Raw genomic sequence first — 20,914 nt, 5'->3', positions numbered from 1 at the left:
TATCGATTGCCATCTCAGAGAGCTCTATTTGTAAGTAAGTTCTTCCCCCATAATTCATGGTAAAAACTAGCCATCCCCATTACAGCCCCAAAAAGAATGGATCACATACCTGTGGGCACTGCCTGGTCCAGCATTGGTTTCTCCCATGTGTTAATCTGCTCCCAGGTGAACCCATTGGTCCCTAGAGCCACGCTATAACCACAGTTGCTGTAGTGCTCATCAAAGGAACAGCCACCTGCAGACAAAAGAGATATGGGTAAATACATTCCTGTGTCTGAGGCTTGGTTCGTTACCCTGTCTCATTGGCTCTTCATTTACAGCTTTGAATTTTAAACTCTGGAGAAGATTTTCTTTTATGAAAAAAAAAAAAAGATGAGCAAATTGGATTTTTATATTTGCTTTGGTGCTCTCAGGAAAGGCACTGGCATCTGCAGGCCCCCCTATTTTAAAAAGTTAATAAGGCTAGTTACATTGATTTTAATCTTCCTTCCTGAGAAAGTAAACAGCAGCATCTCATTCTAAGTAGGAAAAATGAATGCTGGGGCATGCCTCTGTAATTGCTTTGTACAGCACGGGAGATGCTGTGAGGCAGAAGAAGGAGCACTCACTTCTGAGTCTGGCAAAACTAGACAGTCATCACCTTCACAAGGCTGTGTGAGCTCAGGCCAGAGGCTTCATACCTGGGTGCCTTGGTTTCCTCACCTGTGAATATGGAGGAAACTGTCCAATCTTATAGAAATGCCATGAGGATTAAATGGAATAACATATGAAAAGTAACTGCCACAGAATACTTTCTCAATGCCCACCTGTTTCTCTGTAAAAAGCAGTCTGAAAAAACCATTTTTCATGGGGTGAGAAACGAATTGGTAAGACATTAGACAATCATGCACCTGGAAGATAATAAAGTCAATGTTGATCATGTTTCAAGCTTCTCCCTTTAACTTTAAAGGTCAAGCCATCCACCATTTGAGAATAAGTTACATTCATTTGCTGTTGACAAGGATTCACTGAGCATATGCTCTGGGCTGTAAGTCCCATCAAGGTGACATTGGGAGAGAGGTGGGGTGTACAACAGAGGCTCCAACTAGGAAACACTGGTCTGTCCAGAGAAATAGGAGCCCATTATATTCTGGAAGAGAAAGAAGAAGCAGAGGAGAAGTGAAAAGGGCTTTGAAGGTTGGGAGCATCTCCACGGGCGGAGGGCAGGAGGAATGGCATTCTGGGTTGAGCCCACAGGGTACACAAATGCAGGGAGGCAGAACTGGGTCTGAGTTCTACAGCAGCCTTCTGGCTGGTCTCCCACACCTGTTTCACACTCCAGTCCATCTTTTCCGATGCCCCTTACTTGTCTCCTTAATGTTTAGAGGTTGCATCACATCACCCTTCTCCTCCTCCTTTAAACGTTCATAGGTTTCCCACCCCACAGGGAACCAATGTCTGCTACAGATTAAATGTTTGAATGCCCCCAAAATCCATGCTCAAGTTTTAACCCCCAAAGTGATGGTATTAGGAAGCATGGCCTTTGGGAGGTAATTAGGTCATGAGGGCAGAGTCCTCATGATTGGGGCTGGGATTGGGATTAGTGCTCTCATAAAGAGACCCCCAAAGAGCTATCTCACCCCTTCCACCATGTGAGGACACAAGGAGAATCCAGGTGACATGTGACTCATACCAAATCCTGAAGAATTCACTCAGCCGTGGTGTGAACACCTCATGTGCCATCAAAGAAGCAGAAGCTGGGCCCTCACCAGATGCTGAATCTGCCAATGCCTCGATCTTATACTTCCTAGTCCCCAAGACTGTGAGAAATAAATTTCTGCTGTTTATAAGCCACTCAGTCATGGTATTTTATTATGGCAGCCTAAGCGAACTAAGAAAACAGCCAAACATGGCTTTCTTCAATGTGCGTGAATCATGCCACACTAGCCTGGCCCACCTCTGCAGATTCATTAACATCAGACTATTGTCTCCATCAGCTGCAAAGAACCAAATTCTTTCTCTGCACCCCAGAACTGAGATTTCCTCTGGATAGTGGTGGTGGACATCCTGTTGACAGACTTGATATAGAATATGGTCCAGACACCATGGAAAAACACCTGTGACGTCAAAGCTTTTTCCACTTTCCTTTCTTGTCGTATATGAACACCCGGAAGAGCTGGCCTTTATCAACTGCTGTGGTCCAAATGTGTGTGTTTCTCTGAAATTCATATGTTGAAATCTAATCCCCAATATAATAGTATTAAGAGATGGAGCCTTTGGGAGATGCTCCCAAAGGATTCTGAGGACTCTGCTCTCATGAATGAGATCACGCCCTTATAAAAGATGCCTTAGCATATTCTGCCATGTGAGGACGCACAGAGGGTGCCATCTATGAGTAATGGACCCTCATCAGGCATCAAATCTGCTATCACCTTGATCTTGGACTTGCCAGCCTTCAGAACTATGAGCAATCAATTTCTATTTTTTAAGTAACCTAGTCTGAGTCATTTTGTTATAGCAGAACAAATGGACTAAGACCACTCAAGCACCCCACTGAGTATCTCCACTCCATGGAGGAGAGCCACCCAGAGAGTTGTCTGACCAGGAATATCAGCATTCAACTTTTCAGGAGCAAAATATAAACTTTTCTTGTCATATGCCAATAAGATCTTAAGGTTTAATTGATAGCACTGTAGAGCTTTCTACAACCTGACTAATATATGAAGTATGTCACATACCGTAACACAGTGATCTAAAGAAAGATAGAAGCAGCATATTCTCCCAAGCATTTGCTGTGTCAGGGAATATATTAGACACTGATTATATGCACTATCTTATTAGCTTTCATGTCATCCTCGTGAACCACACGAGGCACATTTTATCTCAACTTCAAATCTAAGGCAATTGATGCACGGAGGGGATAAACGACCTGCTAAGGCAACATGGAAGGAAAGACGGTGTTGGAACCAACACTAAATCCATGGAAACCTAGCTGTAGAGCCCATGCCCATTCTAACAGACCAGAGAGAGAATTATTCCCCCAGGAACAAGGTCTTTCACTTATAAGGTAATGTGAAGGGACCAGGAAGATAAAGAACTTCCAAGGTGGTTGGGTCTCTCCATTCAAATCCACTTTTTCACTCATTCTAGAAACATTCAACAAACTTTTTTAATGGACTCTGGGCATGGAACAGACTGCTACATATAATCCTTACCCTCAAAAGTTTGCAGAACAGAGTGAAAGATAAGCACGCAAACATACAGTGAAGATGCAATCCAAAATATGCTTTCTTATGTATGTGTTGATGCTAAAAAATCCAAGTTATTAATTTATTTTAGTTGATGGTTTAATGAACCAAATCCTCTTCCTTCTTCTAGATAAGATTTACAAGAGCTCACAGTTATACCTCTAGGCATCCCAGGTTACAGCTCCCAAGCAAGGTTACATTAATAGTTACCCCAAATCCATTGGATCTATTGCCCATCCCTCACCTCCCTGCCTCTGCCTAATTGCAGGGAGGTTGCTCGGCTGATCCTGACCTGACTGCTGACAGGTCCTGGCCCTCTAAGGTCTAGGGACATCCCTCCTCTTCACAGTCACCCACTCAACCACCTTGCTTCTCCTCTCTGCTGAGCTCTGTTAGTCACTTCAATCTGCAGCAGGTAAGCAAATACTTTTCCCTTCTTACAGCCTCCTCTTTGATGATAGGGTTCCATAGCAGCAGGCCTTGGACCTCAGTGACCCAATTTTTATTTTCAAACCACAGTCCTCTCTTTGCCTCCGCAGAGGAGCTCGCTTAGAGTGAATTTAAAGGCAGCTTTGCACTCTACCTTGAGCCACTATTTCTTCAGAATATGCCGGCCCCACTGTCAATTCTATCCCACTCTGCCATAATTTGTCATCACTTACAGGATGACATATGTGTTCAGGAGGGAAAATGGGGACCTTAGGGTCACTTAGAGGAACATTAATGTCCCTCCTACAGAAGAGTTTCTACAAACAGGCTCCTGTTTTGCACTTTTATCACTCATACACATCGGAATCCCAGCAATACACAGTTCGTGGTTTTTCCATGGAGCCCTTGGGCTCCCGGCAAAGCAGGGAATTTCAAGGAATGCTGCCTAACTGGTCACTGGTCCAGCCACAGCAGCCGGTTAAACATAGAAGCAGGAAATGCTGCATGATGACAAAAATCAAATTGAGGACAGGAAAAGAAAGAAAAGCAGGACAGAAGGAGGGAGCCACAAATCTATGCTGCGATTTTCCACGTGCTCATCTGCTAAAAGGGGGTTACATATTTAGCTCTGAGCTTCTGACACCCAACAGAAAAAAAGCAAAAACTGGGCAGATACTGGACACTCTTGTGTTTATGTAATAAAAGCCAAATTGCTCGGGGAAATGACAACCATTTCAGGGGCTTTGATCAGACAAGAACTTCTCTGCAGGAACAGTCGTAACAGAAACTCCATATCCCATAATGAAACAACATCCGCACAGGGGGTGAATGGCCAATTTAATGAGACTTTTCTCATAATCATCCCCGTTATAAATTGACAGCATCGCCCAAACATACAATTCAGTAAAAGCTCATTGGGGCCCAACACAATGCAGTCCGGATACCTGCTCCCTATTGGTCTGACTTGACTCAAACGTATGTTTTAAGAAATATTCAGGAGAGAAAATATACCTAATATGTATTTCAGGTAACTTTCTGAGTCTTCTGTCTCTATATTGAGAAATAGAGTGGCTATGAGCTCAAGACTGCATAACCCAACAGCAACCGATATTGCCCTGTGAGTATCGCCTCTTGGCTTCATATCCCTTCCCCATTTCTGAGCCTTCATTTTCTGCTGTGCAAGGCAAGGGGCTGGATAAGATGATTGCAATGAAACTTCCAGTTGTAATATTTAAGAATTCCAGAGATTCAGAAAGAACTGGAACTCTGAGGAACCACAGAGATACAGACCCATGCAGTCAGCACAAGTACCAGCTAGGGTGTCATGCCACTGAGAGCCACCAAGAGGAGGAGAAATTAAAGCCAAGCTTCCCCTGGACTGAGGGCAGAAAACATCTAAACCCAATAACATCCATCTGTCTTGGCACAATTCCTAGGGGCCATAACACGTGACACACACAAAAAAGGTTCCTGACATTGCTGCAGGTGTTTATGGTAGGCTACTCAGGGCAGAGTTATGGTTGCAGAGAATCCCTGATATGGTTTGGCTGTGTCCTCATCCAAACCTCATCTTCAGTTGTAGCTCCCATAATTCCAACGTGTTGTGGGAAGGACCTGGTGGGAGATAATTGAATCATGGGGGTGGTTCCTCCTATACAGTTCTTGTGGTAATGAATAAGTCTCTCAAGATCTGATAAAAAAAAGTCACTCAGCTCTCATTTTCTCTTGTCTGCCACCATGTAAAATGTTCCTCTCACCTTCCACCATGACTGTGAGGCCTCCCCAGCCACACAGAACTATGACTCCGCTAAACCTGTTTCTTTATAAATTACCCAGTCTCGGGTATGTCTTTAGCAGCAGTGTGAAAATGGACTAATACAGTCCCCAAAGACGCTCATTTGGATGCTAACCTCATTCGGATTTGAGGAGCAGGTGACATCATTTAATTGATCTCAATCTCACTGCAATTATTTTTGGGGGGAACAAAACCCAAAAAACCTACCCCCACCCCAGAAGCTGGGCTCAGTTGAGGTTTGCTGAAGATCCATATCATTGAGAGGGGACAGAGAAGTGCAGCCACCGGCCAAGGACCCAGCACCTGCCCAGAAGAGCTATTTCCCTGGGCAGGCTGAGGTCAAAATGTGGCAATGGCCCCAGAGGCTCTGACATGAATCAGACATAAAAGTCAACAGAGAAATGGAAAACTGTAGCAAGGAAATTGGATTTTGAAAATCCATTTGGGTTTGGTAATGTATAGCATATCAGCATCTGTAAGGGAAGTAAAAATAGTGCAGGATACATACTTTAGGATACATTAAAGCATAAATAAAGTTTATAGTGTCAATCAGAATTTTTTTAAAAAACATGAGCTCTTTTTTTGAAAATGAGAGAGGAATAGAATTCAATAAAAATAAAGATGTGTCTTCCTCTGCATTTCTTAGATATGATCCTGTGTATTCTTGAGCAGAATTAAGTTCTGTAGAGAAACTAAAGATTTCTTGGACTTCCACTGTGTGCCAGGCACCATATTTGAACTATGTAGGTCTATGTGTATTACCTGTATGTATATTAATGTAGATATAGGTGACTCCAACATCACCACTCTCTAAGACAGAGGTCAGCAAACATTTTTTGTAAAGGATTAGACAGTCGATATTTTTAGCTTTGTGGTCACACAGCCTCTGTCACAACTACTCAGTTCTACTACTGCAGTGCAAAAATATATAAATAAATGAGTGTAGCTGTGTTCCAATAAAACTTTATTCACAAGAGGTGACAGCCTAGATTTGCCCAGAGGCTATAGTTTGCCAACCCCTGCTCTAAGAGAAAAGTATTGCTTTCTTCTTTGTACAGAGGAAAACTTGTCATCAGAGCTCCTAGGGAACTTACCCAGTGAGGTAAGTTAAACAGAGACATCACAGCAGTACAGCAGTACTGACAGTAACACCTCCTTATATTGACAGTTGAATGTACGGAGGCTTTACCTACAGTATTTAACCCTCACCACAAGCCCTGCCATTTTGATTGTACCATTTTATAAATGATATAGCAAACTCACCCACATGAAGGAATGGAGCCCTGGACTGGATGGTACCAAAGCCTGGGTACTTTCCATTGCTCTAACCCTGTACTCTTTTGAACACTCTATGTTCACAGAATCTGGTCTCACCCTGATGAGACCAGAATAGAAAGATGTTCTTTTAATATCCAGCAGTGGAGCCAAGTAAAAAAAAGAAAACTGGGCTAAACATAAAAAAAAAAGGTGGAACTGTGCCTTTCCTGGCCCTCCATGGTAGGCACTACTTTTGGAAGAGCTCATCATTTTGATGAACGTGACCAGAGATTAAGGTGATTTGCCATGGAAGAGGATGTGCAGAAACACCCCCTCCCTGATCCATAACTGGTGCTGAAAGTCCTAGTAGCTCACTCCACATACATTCTTGTGATTCTTGGGGGAGATATCAGCACTGAAGACCCTGGGGTGAGGGAAGGAACTGAGACCACAGGACTGTGTCCCTCCAACTCAAGCTCCATGGCAACAGGGACATGCCACAAGGGTCTCTTTCCTCGGGGTCTGTCCCATAGTATGTGCTTGCACTTTATTGTTCAGTGAATGCCTGAATATATTAAAAAGGAGAGGAGCCAGGCAGGAGCCCCCAGAGAAAGTTCTCATCCACTGTCATCAGGCTTCTCCCGAGGGCCACGGTGAACCCAGGGGAGGCTTTGGTGGAGAATAGGAGCCAAAAGCTCAGAGGTCAGGCTAGACCCCTTAAGAACATTTACTCTGATTACATGAAGGGCCAACATGGATGGAGATTCTGAATCCAGAGAAAGAAGGGAAGTCCAAGGTTGTGCTAAGGAGGCACCATAAGGCCACCAGGAAAGGGAGAAGAGCAAGGTGAGACCATGGACAGGTGGAGAAGTCATTCGAGGAGAAATGAGAGTATCTGCAAAAGGACCAGAACGACCGCTGGGACTGCTAAGTAAACTGTGAGCAGAGCTTGACGACGGTTTGCAAGGACCAAGTAATCAGAACGCAAGGTCAAAGACATGCGGACAAAGAACTACTGAGCAGACACAAGTAACAGCCAGATCTGAGAGACAGGATAACCATGTTCAGTGCCTGGCACTGTTCTCAGAGTTCACCAATAGTAGCTCATTTAATTAGCACAATCACCCCACGAGATGGATATGATCATTAGCCCCCATTTTACAGACAAAGAAACTAAGGCACAGAAAGGTTTAAAAACAAACAAACAAAAAAACTATCCCAAGAGAACACAAATAACAGGTGGTGAAGCATGGCTTTGAACACAGACTAGCTCCGTCTATGCACCTACCCATTATAATAGGTTGCCATGGTGATGAACTGAAAATGTCACCTTGACCTCGAAAGGAACCTGTTGAGGGAAATAAGTGGCCGAACAGTTCTTCCCCGATGCCTGTAAAATGGCATTCAGTCCGTCTGCAGGCCTTCTGCCCTCAACTCCTTCCCAGGCCCAACATGTCAATCTGCAATTTTGGAGGACCAGGTATAGCAGGTAGGCTCTGCCCCTTCACCTCACAATGGAGGCCATAGTGTTATGGGAATGAGAAGAAATGGAGGAGGGTGCTTAAAGTCAGGAAGGAAGTCACATGCAGGGAACAGTGGGCAGTGTGGGCCTCATGTAGTTATCATTGGTATGTGGGGAGCTCACATCTGTGAGCTGTTCAGACAGATTCAAGACGTGGCAAGAATAAATGGTTACAGGGGACACAAGAGCAATGTGGTCAAAGCAGTTTTTGTTACTTTTTAACCGGGGCGGGGGGGGGGGGGGTTGTTAAACTTTTTCTATAAAGAACTAGATAGTAAATATTTTCAGCTTTGCGGGTTGTATCAGCCTACCAGGGCTGCCACAACAAAATGTCATAAACTGTGGGACTGAAACAACAGACATTTATTTTCTCACAGATCTGGAGGCCAGGAAGCTCAGACCAAAGCCTGGCATGGTCAGGTGAGGGCTTCCTCCCTGGCTTGCAGATGGTCACCTTTCTCACCGTGTCCTCACGTGGCCTTTCCTTGGTGCCTATGTAACCTGGTGCATCTTCCCCACCCAATGGAACTAAGGCCTCATGCATACCACCTCATTTAACCTTCTTACAGGCCTTATCTCCAAACATAGTCACATTAGGAGACATCTGCAAAATTCCCTCACCTTGTCACTAAGATAAGCTAATCAAGACAGTGAAATTCATCACATGCCCAGTCCACGCAAGGGGTGGGAAGTACACAGGATATGTACCCCCGAGGCCAGGAATCTTGGGGGCTTAGAATTCCACCCATCACAGCAGGCCACCTATTCTCTGTTACTGTCACATAGAAACAATACAAAAAGAATGGGCATGATTGTATTCTAATAAAACTTTATTAGAACTGCACATTGCATTTCATATGATTTCACAGGTCCCAAAATAGTATTCTTCTTTTGATTGCTACCATGTAAAAATGTAAAAACCATTCTTTACTTGTGTGCTATATAAAAACCAGTGAACACCCAGATTTGGCTGGTAGGCTATAGTTGGCTGACTTCTGCTCTAACAACATAAAAATTCTCAATTTTAGCAGTCACTGAATTTTAACACAGTTGATGTATCACCATTTGAGTGTCTGCCATGTGCTACTGACCCTCTCCCCCAAAGACTCAGTTGCAGAGTGTTCCTTCCTGACTCTGGGAACTGGAGGGAGGATCATGTCTTCCATTGTCTCCTGGCCCTATGGATAAGAGATTGAGTAAAGAACTATAACTCTGTAGATTTAATTAAACACTTCACCTACACTATAAGTATGTGTTCTTCATTGAAAAAGAGTAGTACTCCCACTTTACAGACAAGGAAACTAAGGCAGGAGTGGATGATGCACTCAGCATCAGATCAGGGACAGAGCCAAGACGCCAATCATGGGCTTCTTTCAGAGCCAGAAGGTCTGACAACCAAGGTGACCTACAGAATAGGTCCAGTTACAAAATTTGAAGCACCCCATGCAAAGCTAAAATGCAGTGTCTCTCGTTTAAAATTATTAAGAAATCAAGATGGTGCCAGGTGCAGTGCCTCACGCGTGTTATCCCAGCACTTCAGGAAGCCAAGGCAGGCAGATCACCTGAGGTCGGGGGTTCGAGGGTAGCCTGACCAACACGAAGAAACCCTGTCTCTACTAAAAATACAAAAATAGCCTGGCATGGTGGCACATGCCCATAATCCCAGCTACTCAGGAGGCTGAGGCAGGAGAATTGCTTGAACCGGGAGGAGGAAGTTTTGGTGCTCAGATCATGCCATTGCACTCCAGCCTGGGCAACAAGAGTGAAACTCCATCTCAAAAAAAAAAAAAAAAAAAAAAGAAAGAAAGAAAGAAATCAAGATGATGACAGCAGAACATTAAATCAAGCATGGGCTTTTCTCTTCTGAACGCCAGGGCCTGTGTGACTCAGTGCCCTCTAAGCCAACCCTGCTCTGTGGACACATATTCTAAAGATAAAATACCTCAACCCCCCCAATCGTAGAGATTCCACCCTGGTGCCAACAAATGCTTTGAAGGCAGGGTAATATCTAGGTGGGGCTTATTAATGGTGAGGAGCCTGTCTCGGGTAGCCAATTCTTGCCCCCGGAATGAATGTAAACCAGCCTTGCTTAAATTGAATTCCTTTTTTGAATATCTAATTGAATTTGCAGAAGTGTGTGCCAGGGGGGTGTTTAAATAAGTGCACAAATATGATAAGAAGGCCTTCACACCATTATATCTAATTCAGTAAGCAAAAATAATGGCAGGGCACGTTCCAATTAGTGTTTGATTTATTTGCTTTAACAAATCCAATTAGTAGAATGTTTTATAAAGTCATCCAATGTCAAACACTCATGGACTCAATAGATAGAAACAATACTCCTAATATAAAAAAATGTTTTGAAGCTCTTTGAGCAGTGAATTTATTATAAATAAGATGATGTCTCTCTGATGGCTTGAGCATTCCCCAAGGACCAAGAAAACGGTGTCTGATCTGTTCATTCGGTTCTTTTTCTATGAGACTTGGTGCAGCAACTCAGGTTAATGTGGCCCATTTCGCTAAATCCAGGAATGGAAACAACAAAGGTGGAAGTTAGCCAAGGAACTTCAAGGGAGAAAAATGAACTTGCTGCTGGGTGTCTTCTAGATCAGAGACGTGTTTAGACTTCCAAGGCAGCACAGCACAGGGGGAAGCCCAGGATAACAGAAACAGCAGTGCCCTACAACCTAATCTGACGCCTTCATGCCCTTTCCGGTCTCCAGTTTTCTCACGTGTTAACTAAAGAGTTCAGTGAGGTTAAGCGGCCCCAGAAATGCCCACCTTGGGTAGTGGATAATGTTCTTTGCCCAGAAAAACACGTAACCAGGTAGCAATTAAAGCTATGAACTCCAGAGGCAGCAGCTAAGCTCTGCTATTTTTATTTAGTTACGTGACCTTGGCCAACTTATGTAACTTTTTAATATATATTTTATTGCACTTTAGGTTCTGGGGTACATGTGAAGAACATGCAGGATTGTTGCATAGGTACATGCATAGCAATAAGGTTTGCTGCCTCCATCCCCATCACCTATATCTGGTATTTCTCCACATGTTATCCCCCCCAACTCGCCACCCCTCACCATCCCACCCGTAGTTCCCACCGAGACCTCAGTGTGTGATGCTTCCCTCCCTGTGTCCATGTGTTCTCACTGTTCAACACCCACCCATGAGTGAGAACATGCGGTGTCTGATTTTCTGTTCCTGTCAGTTTGCTGAGAAGGATGGTTTCCATGTGCCTCGATTTTCCCATCTTTAAAACTAGGATAATAATAGCACCTAACTCTTCAGGCTGTTATGAAGATTGGGTAATTTAATATTTGTAAAGACTTAGAAGAGTATCTGGCAAATAGTTGGTGGCAAGTGTTTGTTAAATTAATGTTTAATCCCAATCTATAAATGAGAAATGGAAAAGGCAGATGTATTACATGTATTCAGCTGGCATCATCTTACCAAACAAACAAAATGTTTTAAAGAAACTGTGTCTCAGTCTGTCCACCACATCCCACATTGATCAGCAGGGCTGATTGTGGTCTGCGACTGGTCTGCGTTGGAAATCCCAGCTTCTGTCACCCCTCACTACTATGTGACTTTGAGTAAATCACGTAGCCTCTAGGGCCAGCATTTCTTCACGTGTTACAGAAGCAGTAAGTTAAACCCTCTCCAAGAACCTTTTTGTTGTTCCTGTTAAGAGGCAGGGTCATGCTCTGTCACCCAGGCTGGAGTGAATAAACATAGCTCACTTGAAGTCTGGAACTCCTGGGCTCAAGCAATCCTCCTGCCCCAGCCTCCCAAGTAGCTGGGATTATAGGTATGTGCCACCATACCTGGAGAATTCTTTAATTTTTTGTAGAGATGGGTTTTTCCTATGTGCTCAGGCTTGTTTCAAACTGCTGGCCCTAAGTGATCCTCCATCCTGGGCCTTCCAAAACACTGGGATTACAGACACTGCCCCCGACCTCCTAAGAATCCTTTGACTTCTGACATCCTGTGGTGCCTCCCTCCGTGGTGCCTAGCAACATTTTCTGGGACACAAAAAGTACCAGGTGTTCCCTGAAAATAAAAGCCTCTGTTTGGAGCAGCTTCTCCACATGGTCTGCTACGGGCCTCTGTCTGGTGCATTTGTACCTCATGAAAAAATAATATCATGGGTATGGCAAGCAGATTCTGTCTTCTTAGAAGCCTCGGTCTTCCCAGCCACCAGTTTGTAAGCAGACACGGCGATGCACCATGACCAAGGAGAAACTGTGATGAAAGAAGGAGCACCTGTGCTAGGTCAGTGCCAGCCCCAACCTGCCAAGGAGAGGCTGAGGGGACAGGGGGAGAGAACAGCCACCTTCAGTTGAAACAAGTGAAGATGCCTCCAGATGGGGGCCAGTGGAGAGTCCAACTGGCCTGAAAAGTAGTCCCGCCCAACCCACTGAGTCTTCTTTCCCAAAAACAGCATGGGAGCAGACGCAGGGATTCCACTGCACTATCAAATTTAAAGAGAGAAGGGATGGTCTGGCCCAGCTGCTAATTTTACAGGTGGACAAACAGGCATAAAAAGGGCAAGGCTACAAAGAAAAGGGGCCCCAAGCCAGAGCTCTGCCCACTCAGAAGCCAGAATAGCATCTTTCATCTTTTTCATTTTTATTTTGAGGGAGCAGTGAAAGAAACAGATGGTCACGGGTCATCCCCCATCTCAGCGAAACTTCAGATCAGTCGGGAAAAGGTGAGGAAAGGTTTTCTCGACACAGAAGGATGGACTTCAACTGGTTCCTAGCAGCTGTGTCAGTGTCTGAAGCCTGCAGAAGCCCAAGCCAAGCTCTTCATGGTCTCCGGGTCTTTGCACTTGCTGTTTCCCCATAGAACAGTCATGCCCTGGCACATGATGTGGCTGGCTCCGGGCATCTTCCACATCAAAAATCGAATGCAGAACAGCTTCCTCCCTTATCGAGTCATTCTCTGTCATACCACCTTGTTTATGTTTGACAGGGCTGTTTCTCAAACCCCTCAGTTATATTCTGAAATTGTTTATTTACTCATTTAAGTATTTTCTGTCTTCCCCCTACCAGCCTAATTCTACCCGGGCAGGAAGTGTGTGTCCATTTTATTCACTAGACTCATCAAAGTACCAGTACTTTAACTCTTGAGAGCTTGAGGGAAACTCTATGAATGCTCGTGAATGAATGAATGAATGAATGAAGTAGAATATGAGGAAGTGTCAGAAGTACAAGACTTGGTATCAGAGGATGATGCATAGCTTGGTTATGGCACCTTCTCTGTGATCTTGGATGGGTCAGGAGAAAATTTCTGAGCCTCCACTTCCTCATCTTTAAATTGGGAACAGTACAGCTTGCATGTACTGGGAACTTACTACCTGCTATGCACTGTGCTAAGCCATTTCCATGAATTACCTCATGTAATCCTTGACAGAGCCCTACTTTCGAAGTAGGTACTATCAGCATCCACACTATATGGATGAGGAAACCAAGCACTAGTTAAGTAACATGACCCAAATATCACAGCTAGGAAATGGCCAGGGAGATTCTGCAAAGCACTGGAACAGGCAAATTGCCCTGCAAATCCACTGAAGTGGGGGTTAGGTCACATTCTGAGGGTCACAGAGCTAGCAGGTGGTAGAAGAAAATTCTGAGATTGGTCCACCTCAAAACCCAGCTTGGCTCAAGCTAAGCCATATTCACAGAGCCAGCGGGGCTAAACCTAGGTCCTTCCCATTCAGCCAGGTATGTGTGAGGTCCTTTCCCCAGTGAGAAGTTATAATCAGCTGTCTCCACATGACAGCTCTTGAGTGCTCCCCAACAGTGAGCAGGCAGAGACTCCTAGCAAAACATGGATGTCTGGCTTGTCCCCAGTATGAATGCCCAAGTCCCGTCATCTCTCTAACCCTCTCCAGCACTTCCTTTCATCACAGCCATGGCCTTGAGTTCTGATTGGCTAAAATCTTACTTCAGTTTACCATGTCCCCCATCATACTTCATTCCCATGGCACCAAAAGTGGTGATGCCACCCAGAGCCCGCATCACATAGAAGACCGGAGATGAAATCCACATGGTTGCCCCTCCTCAGTGTCTTCATCCGTGAAATGTGGATAATAATAGTACATTCTTGATAAGCTGTTATGAGGATTCAATAACATGTAAAACTGCACAGCGCCTGGCACATAGCAAGCTTGCAACAAACATTAGCAATTAGGACTCCCGTCACAGAACGTCACACACACACACACACACACCCTTCCTTAAAAACATAAATTTAAAAGAACAAATGAAACGCTTGTTTATGTCCACACTGATAAATACATTTCTACACTTAGGTAGCCAATGACATAGACTTAACACCTGCAATCCCATAGCTGTCTACATGAAAGCTCCTGGCAAGTCCCCCACGATCTCTGTCTTGTTTAGGGAACCAGTTTGGATCTTCTGCTCTGGCTTAGCATCATTGCTAGAATACACTGACTTGATCACAGTGGTAGCCAGAGTTCTGTGTAAGATACACCAACCCCACAAGATCCCCATGGACCGCTTCATGCCCCTTCCTCTCTGGGTGCCACTCCTCCCACCCCATCAAGGAAAGGAAGCAGGAAAATAAATACAGAAACCAATGTCTTTCTCCAAATCAGGAAGTTTTTAACACACAGTACACCAAACTATGACCTGTAAACTAGAAATCTAACCTGCTTCCTATTTGTGTAAATAAAGTTTTATTGAAACACAGTCATATTCATTTGCCTGCATACCATCTATGGCTGCTTCCCAGCTACAGGAGCAGAGTTGAGTAGCTGTGATGGAGACCAGACGGTCTGTAAAGGCTGAAATATTTACTATTAGCCTTTTCTGGAAAAAGTTTGCTCATTCTTCCTCCCAAAGGCCTGAAAGTAATCTAATAGCTGTCACCCAAGGCATGCAGGAAACCAGGAGACGGATGATGGCAGCTTATTTTTGCTAGTCCCAAAAGTTGCTACTGCTACAGGAACATCTGGCTTTCTAAAAACCTCTTCTTCTGAAAGTGACTTATTTTTAACATGCAATTTTTTCAGAGGGAAAAAAAAAGAACAGAACAGAATAGAACTAAGGTCCACAGCTTCTGTTGGCAGGCGTCCCCTAGCAAGTTCCAGTGCCTAGGACAGTAAGTACACTGTCCTGATGCTCAAGGTCAGTAGAGTCACATGGTCCACACATGACTCTCTTTGAAACTCTGGAGTGTCCTTTGACCCCACTCCACATCTCAGCTCCATTAGTGACCTGGCTTAGAGAAGCTCAGGAGAGACAGGAGCCATGTGCTGCCACCTTGGCCCAGTGAGGATCAGAGGGAGGAGACGACCCCAGCAATCCCCAGGAGAGAACATCCTGGGGTCATGCAAAGCTTTCTCAAGTTCCACCCCGGGAAAATCAGCCTCTGGTGCCCACTCAATAATTCTGAACCATTAAGTGCCAGGTACTTTCCAACCACTACCTTATTTTGTCCTTAAAGAAGTCGTGTGAGTTGTTCTTTGAAATTTAAGGCAAGATTTTGCAAAACTGGACCCTGAGGCTCAGAGAGGTTGTCACTTCTGCAAGGCTACACAGCTTATAAAAGACAGAGTCAGGACTAGAATTACATTCAATTTGACCCCAAAGCACAAACCCTCTCAACTATATCATAATATCTCTTGCATGAAATTCCCACTCTTCCCTATTACCCTTGCTGAATTTATTCAACCCATATTTGGATTCCATTCATCAATGCTAGATCGAGTGTCTGGTACTAGACTTTATTCTAGGTATCAGGGATAACGCAGGGATTGACAGCTATGACCTCTTTCTCCATGGAGCTCATCTACTAGTAGGGGAGATCAACAATGGGAGCAGGGAGAGAAGTAAAGCAGGTAAGGGACCCACCTTGGCTCCTGACATAGCATAATGCCTTGAAGATGTTAGGCATGCAATAATCATATGCATAAAGTAGGTATGGAAATGGATCCTTACTAAGCAGCCAATCTTTGCTAGGCATCAGGCCAGACATTCCATGTAATCTTATTTAATCATTAACAACCATCCTGTAAATCCAGGAATTAATCATCACCACTTTAAAGACAAACTGAGAGTCCAACAAGTTAAGAATCCAATACACATTCCCTACAGTTGTGGATTCTGTTTTCCTTCCCCCAAAGCCATTATCTTGCTGCTGCACAATGCTATCCGTGCAGAAGCCCAAGGAACATTTAGGACTGGCTGACAGATACTGGTTTATGTACTCTGTTTTTATAAGTATATTAACATTTAATTACATAAAGTAAAGACTAGGGTCCCACATAGTCAATTAAACTTGATAATAGCATCCAGCGTTCTATAAATCACCAAACTGGTAATTGTGTAGATAAAATATTATTGCGGTCTGAGGTATTATCATAAGTACAGTTGGTTGTTGGAAGTCCTCTCAAAATAGTGAAGCTTTGGCAATGTAGTCGGTAGTTGCCAGTTTGACTGCATAGACCTTGGCCGTCAAGTATGCATTAACTGTAGGATGGAAGGTTTTTAAGGACAGAGTACAAAGAAGCCTCAACTAAGCTAAAGCTGAAATTATTTGGATACCAAGACTGGGTCACTCCAAATGGAGTGGTGGACTTAGCAGGTTTTGAGGTCATAAGGACGGTGAGGGTGCCTTGGACACTGTAATGACAGCTGAACTACCATGTCACCCACTTAAATCAGTAAGCCTTCCGCTCTTCCTCTCAAACATTGACACTTTGTTCCCCTGGATAGGCAAACCTCACCAAGGTAGAATTGTACACAAACAGGAAGCTGGCAATCTCCTAGTAACTACAGAAAGTGATCTTTGATGAGTTTCAAAGAGAGACAGTAGGGCAGTCACTATGGTTCCTAAGCAAAAAACCAGACCCTCTACCTCAAAGCTGCCTCATCTCTACCTCTCTGTTGCCCGGGAGTTCATGTAGATCCGGGACTTATAAACATGTTTCTCCTCTTTGGAACAAGCACTCAGCAACTTCCAGCTCTATGCATATTTTTTTAAATCTGCAAAAGCCCAAGGCAGACAATCCTATGAGGGCAGCCTCTGCCAACATGACTCCACCTCAGGCTAAAACTCTTTGAAACAGAAATGAACTTCTAACAAAGCTGCGACTTGCTAAATCACATAATAACTCGGGGCCTGACAGGACGCAAAAGAGGCAGGTGGTCTTGAAGATTGAGGATTTGCCTGAGAGAAAGGAGTCCTGCATTAAAGACTTGGCTCTGCTTCCAGCTGGTTGCATGACCTTGGCTGAGTCATTTTCTGTTTAAAATGGATCTGGCTGGAAGCTCCTGACGGTCTCCCACAGAACCACTGCAATGCCCGTAACAGCCGTGGAAGAGGTGAAAACCTCCCACAGAATTGAAAACAAGGTCTTGAGAAGGGAAGGGGGCAGGGAAGTGCTGAGAAGAGAAGGGTGGGTCCCTGGCTAGGGCTCCACCCCACGAACCTAGGTGAGGACAGGGATTGCTGTTTTCACGCTCAAATGTTGCATTTCCCAAGACGGACCCTAGCCTGCCACACCCCCATCCTGTGTCTATAAAAACCCCGAGACATTAGCGGGCAGAGACACACAAGCTGCCAGACGGTCAGAGGAACACATCAGCAGAACACACAAGCATCTGGACATCAAGAGGAACACATCAGAGGAAGAAGACACAGCAGCTGAACATCAAAAGGAGCACACCGGCAAAAGGAAGTGTTGGCAGGCACTAGCAGATGCTGGCAGACTGACTGGCAAAATGGCATGGAGTTTGGCTGGGTGGTCAGAGGGGAGCACCGAGGTTGAGTGGCCCGGCTCCAGGGGAAAACCACCTTCCCACTCCATCTTCCTTCTGGCCCCCACATCTGCTGAGGGCTACTTCCACTCAATAAAACCTTGCCCTCAGCCTCCGAGCCCACGTGTGATCCGATCCTTCCGGTACACCAAGGCAAGAAACCCCCGGGATACAGAAAGCCCTCTGTCCTTATAAGACAGGGGGGAGTCTAACTGAGCTGACTTACACAAGCCACCTAGAGACAGCTAAACTAAAAGAGCACATGCCCACTGGGGCTTTGATTGTAAACATTCACCCCAAGATGCTGCCATGGGGTGGGAGCCCCATAGCCTGCCGGTCTGCATGCTCCCCTAGAGGCTTGAGCAGCAGGGCACCTAAGAAGAGAACCACACCCCCAGCGCACACCCTGCCAGGCAGACAAGAGAACTTTTGCCATTTCAGACTCACAATAAAAACTATCCACTTGCATCTGGAGGAAACAAAAATGGATTTTAAGATGCAAATGGCAGACTACCTCTGTTACACTCTTATTCTAATCTGGGGAAAAAAAATGTTAAACCTCATCTGCCTGGAATTAACTAAATAAACCATGTGTTTCTTCCATATTGTCAACCCCTAAGTTCAAAATTTTAGCATCTAACCAGGAGCATAGCATGTCCCAGGCCCCCTAACGTAAGACCTGGTTTAGGCACCTGGAGTTTCTCTGTTCCTAACAACTTCCTACCTACAGTCAGAAAATATAACCGTGGTGGGGGGGGAATAAGAATTATTATGAGTAAATGAAAAAATTAATATAGCAGGGGGAAAAAAGAAATCACTGCAAACATTTAAAAAGAAGACCTCTGAAAATGATCTACCAAAAGAACCCGAAGAACGCTTTAAATAGTGTGAAGCATCCTAAACAGGAGACAAAGAGATGCAGCTCTTTGTGAAACAAGAAGACAAAGCCACACAGAGAGACCTCGATAACCTGAGAAACAACAGGATTAGGAGACAGGTCGGTGTGTTAACAAAGGATCTCAGAGAAAGTAAAAATGCAAAAAGCGGAATCAAAATCAGCATATCAAACCCTACAACCTCAACGTTGACTGGAATGAACAGAAGCAAGCAAAAGTAACAAACCACAAACACTGAAGGATTTTTAAATGTTTTTCTCATTGACTTAGAGGATGCAATACAATTTGGGCCCACCCAAAATGCCAGGAATTTATATGCTACACCACACGTTCTTAAGAGAACCACACAGTATGAGATGAAGTGAAGGAATTTCGGAAAACCTAGCAGTATCTGCCAGTCAGCATGTCAGGGGCCATGGCATGAGAACACTACAAAAAAGATGAAGGATGCCCAAGCCAGTGTCCTTCCAAACATAAGAACACTTGCGGAAGAGGAAACAGTCTGAAAGTCGGTGAAGTACCGATGACAGAGTGGTTCCCCATGTCTTCTAGGCCCCTGCCCATGAGGAGCTGCAACTGCACTAAGGCAGAAAGAAGCAAAGCCCACATCCTAAACATGCCCCACTGGGACAGCAGCACGAGAACAGGAGATGAGCATCTTCAAGACACACTGATGCCCAGCCCATGACCATGTGACCTTGGGCAAGTTACTTAACCTCTCCCAGCTTCAATTTCCTCATCTAAGAAGATAATAATCATAGCCACCCAGAAGCACATTGGAATTTGGTATAGCCCGAAGCTTAAACACCTTAGGGAGGATACATTTTTTAAGAAAAATAATATAAACTTACAAAACAGACTATTTGACATGAGAAAAGAAACCACAACAAATAAATTTCTAACAACCAACAAATACCACAAACATTGTACAATCCAGAAAAATACTATTTTTATAAATTATCTAACAATATTCTCCCCTACATTTCTGGACACGTTTTCTGAGATGATCTCTTTATGACAATAATTCTGCAGTATCATTTTTTTATAGAGAGATTAGAAACTTCAATGTCCCTTCTAGCGAGCTGATTAATATTTGTTTGCTATTATTAATATTTTTAAAGTCTCCTTCAAGTTCACAAGTCATTGTTTACAGAGAGTCATGTAAACTTTGAGGCTGTGTTCAAATTTGGAGAAATCTCTATCAAATTTCTTTCATGTGTATGCTATACTATTTCAGTGTATTACTAGTGTTATTGTGCACTGAGTAATCAAATGATCTTTGAATTCATGACATTAGGCATGTGTGTGGAAGGCACTATCACACCAGGGTAGCTAGTATTGGTTTAATTATACACAAGAAAATACAGGATGGGTGCCAGGGCTCTTGCTTATAATCCCAGCACTTTGAGAAGCCAAGGCAGTAGTATCACTTGAAGCCAGGAGTTAGAGACCAGCCTGGGCAACATAGCAGATCCCATCTGTAAACAAAATAAAAAATTAGCTGGGGGTGGTGGCACATACCTGTAGTCCCAGCCACTCAGGAAGCTGAGGTGGAAGGATTATTTGAACCCAGGAGCTTGAGGCTGCAGTGAGCTATGATCTTGTCACTGCACTTCAGCTTGGGTGACAGAGCAAGACCCTGTCTCTAAAAGTAAGTAAGTAAATACGTACATATAAACATACATACATACACATATAAAATAGAAATATCTATGTGTGTATGTATACTATCATCTATCATTGATCTATTGATCTAGCTATCTATATTCTATTAACCCAAGCTAAACTTCAACTTCTGCTTATCTAAATTTCTAAAATGCCCTGCCTGCTCCAAAACTGCCACCTCCCACCCCTCACCCCTAAAAGGAAATTATGATGAAGGGGAAGTTGGAGTGGAATCACACAACAGTCTTTGCCAACTGTGGTTAAAATTATCTTACTTCTAATCATTTTATAAAATATCTAACTATCTGAACACACTGCACACAACCCTTCCC

The 20,914-nt window shown here is 44.1% G+C and overlaps 1 protein-coding gene across 13 annotated transcripts in view; it reads right to left on the bottom strand.

Moving 5' to 3' along the window:
• Positions 1-20,914, bottom strand: part of PTPRT (protein tyrosine phosphatase receptor type T) — a 1,128,767-nt gene that overhangs the window by 821,825 nt on the left and 286,028 nt on the right. For all 13 annotated transcript variants that reach the window (XM_032295649.1, XM_032295654.1, XM_032295655.1 and 10 more), the window contains exon 2: positions 110-235. In XM_032295649.1, the coding sequence (XP_032151540.1) occupies positions 110-235 (126 nt within the window). The remainder of the gene's footprint in view (positions 1-109; positions 236-20,914) is intronic.

Source organism: Sapajus apella, unplaced genomic scaffold, assembly GCF_009761245.1.
Source record: "Sapajus apella isolate SASKATOON/1434 unplaced genomic scaffold, GSC_monkey_1.0 scaffold33, whole genome shotgun sequence".
NCBI lineage: Eukaryota > Metazoa > Chordata > Mammalia > Primates > Cebidae > Sapajus > Sapajus apella.
Note: the sequence above shows the minus strand (reverse complement) of the source record. Positions and strands in the feature narration are given on the sequence as shown.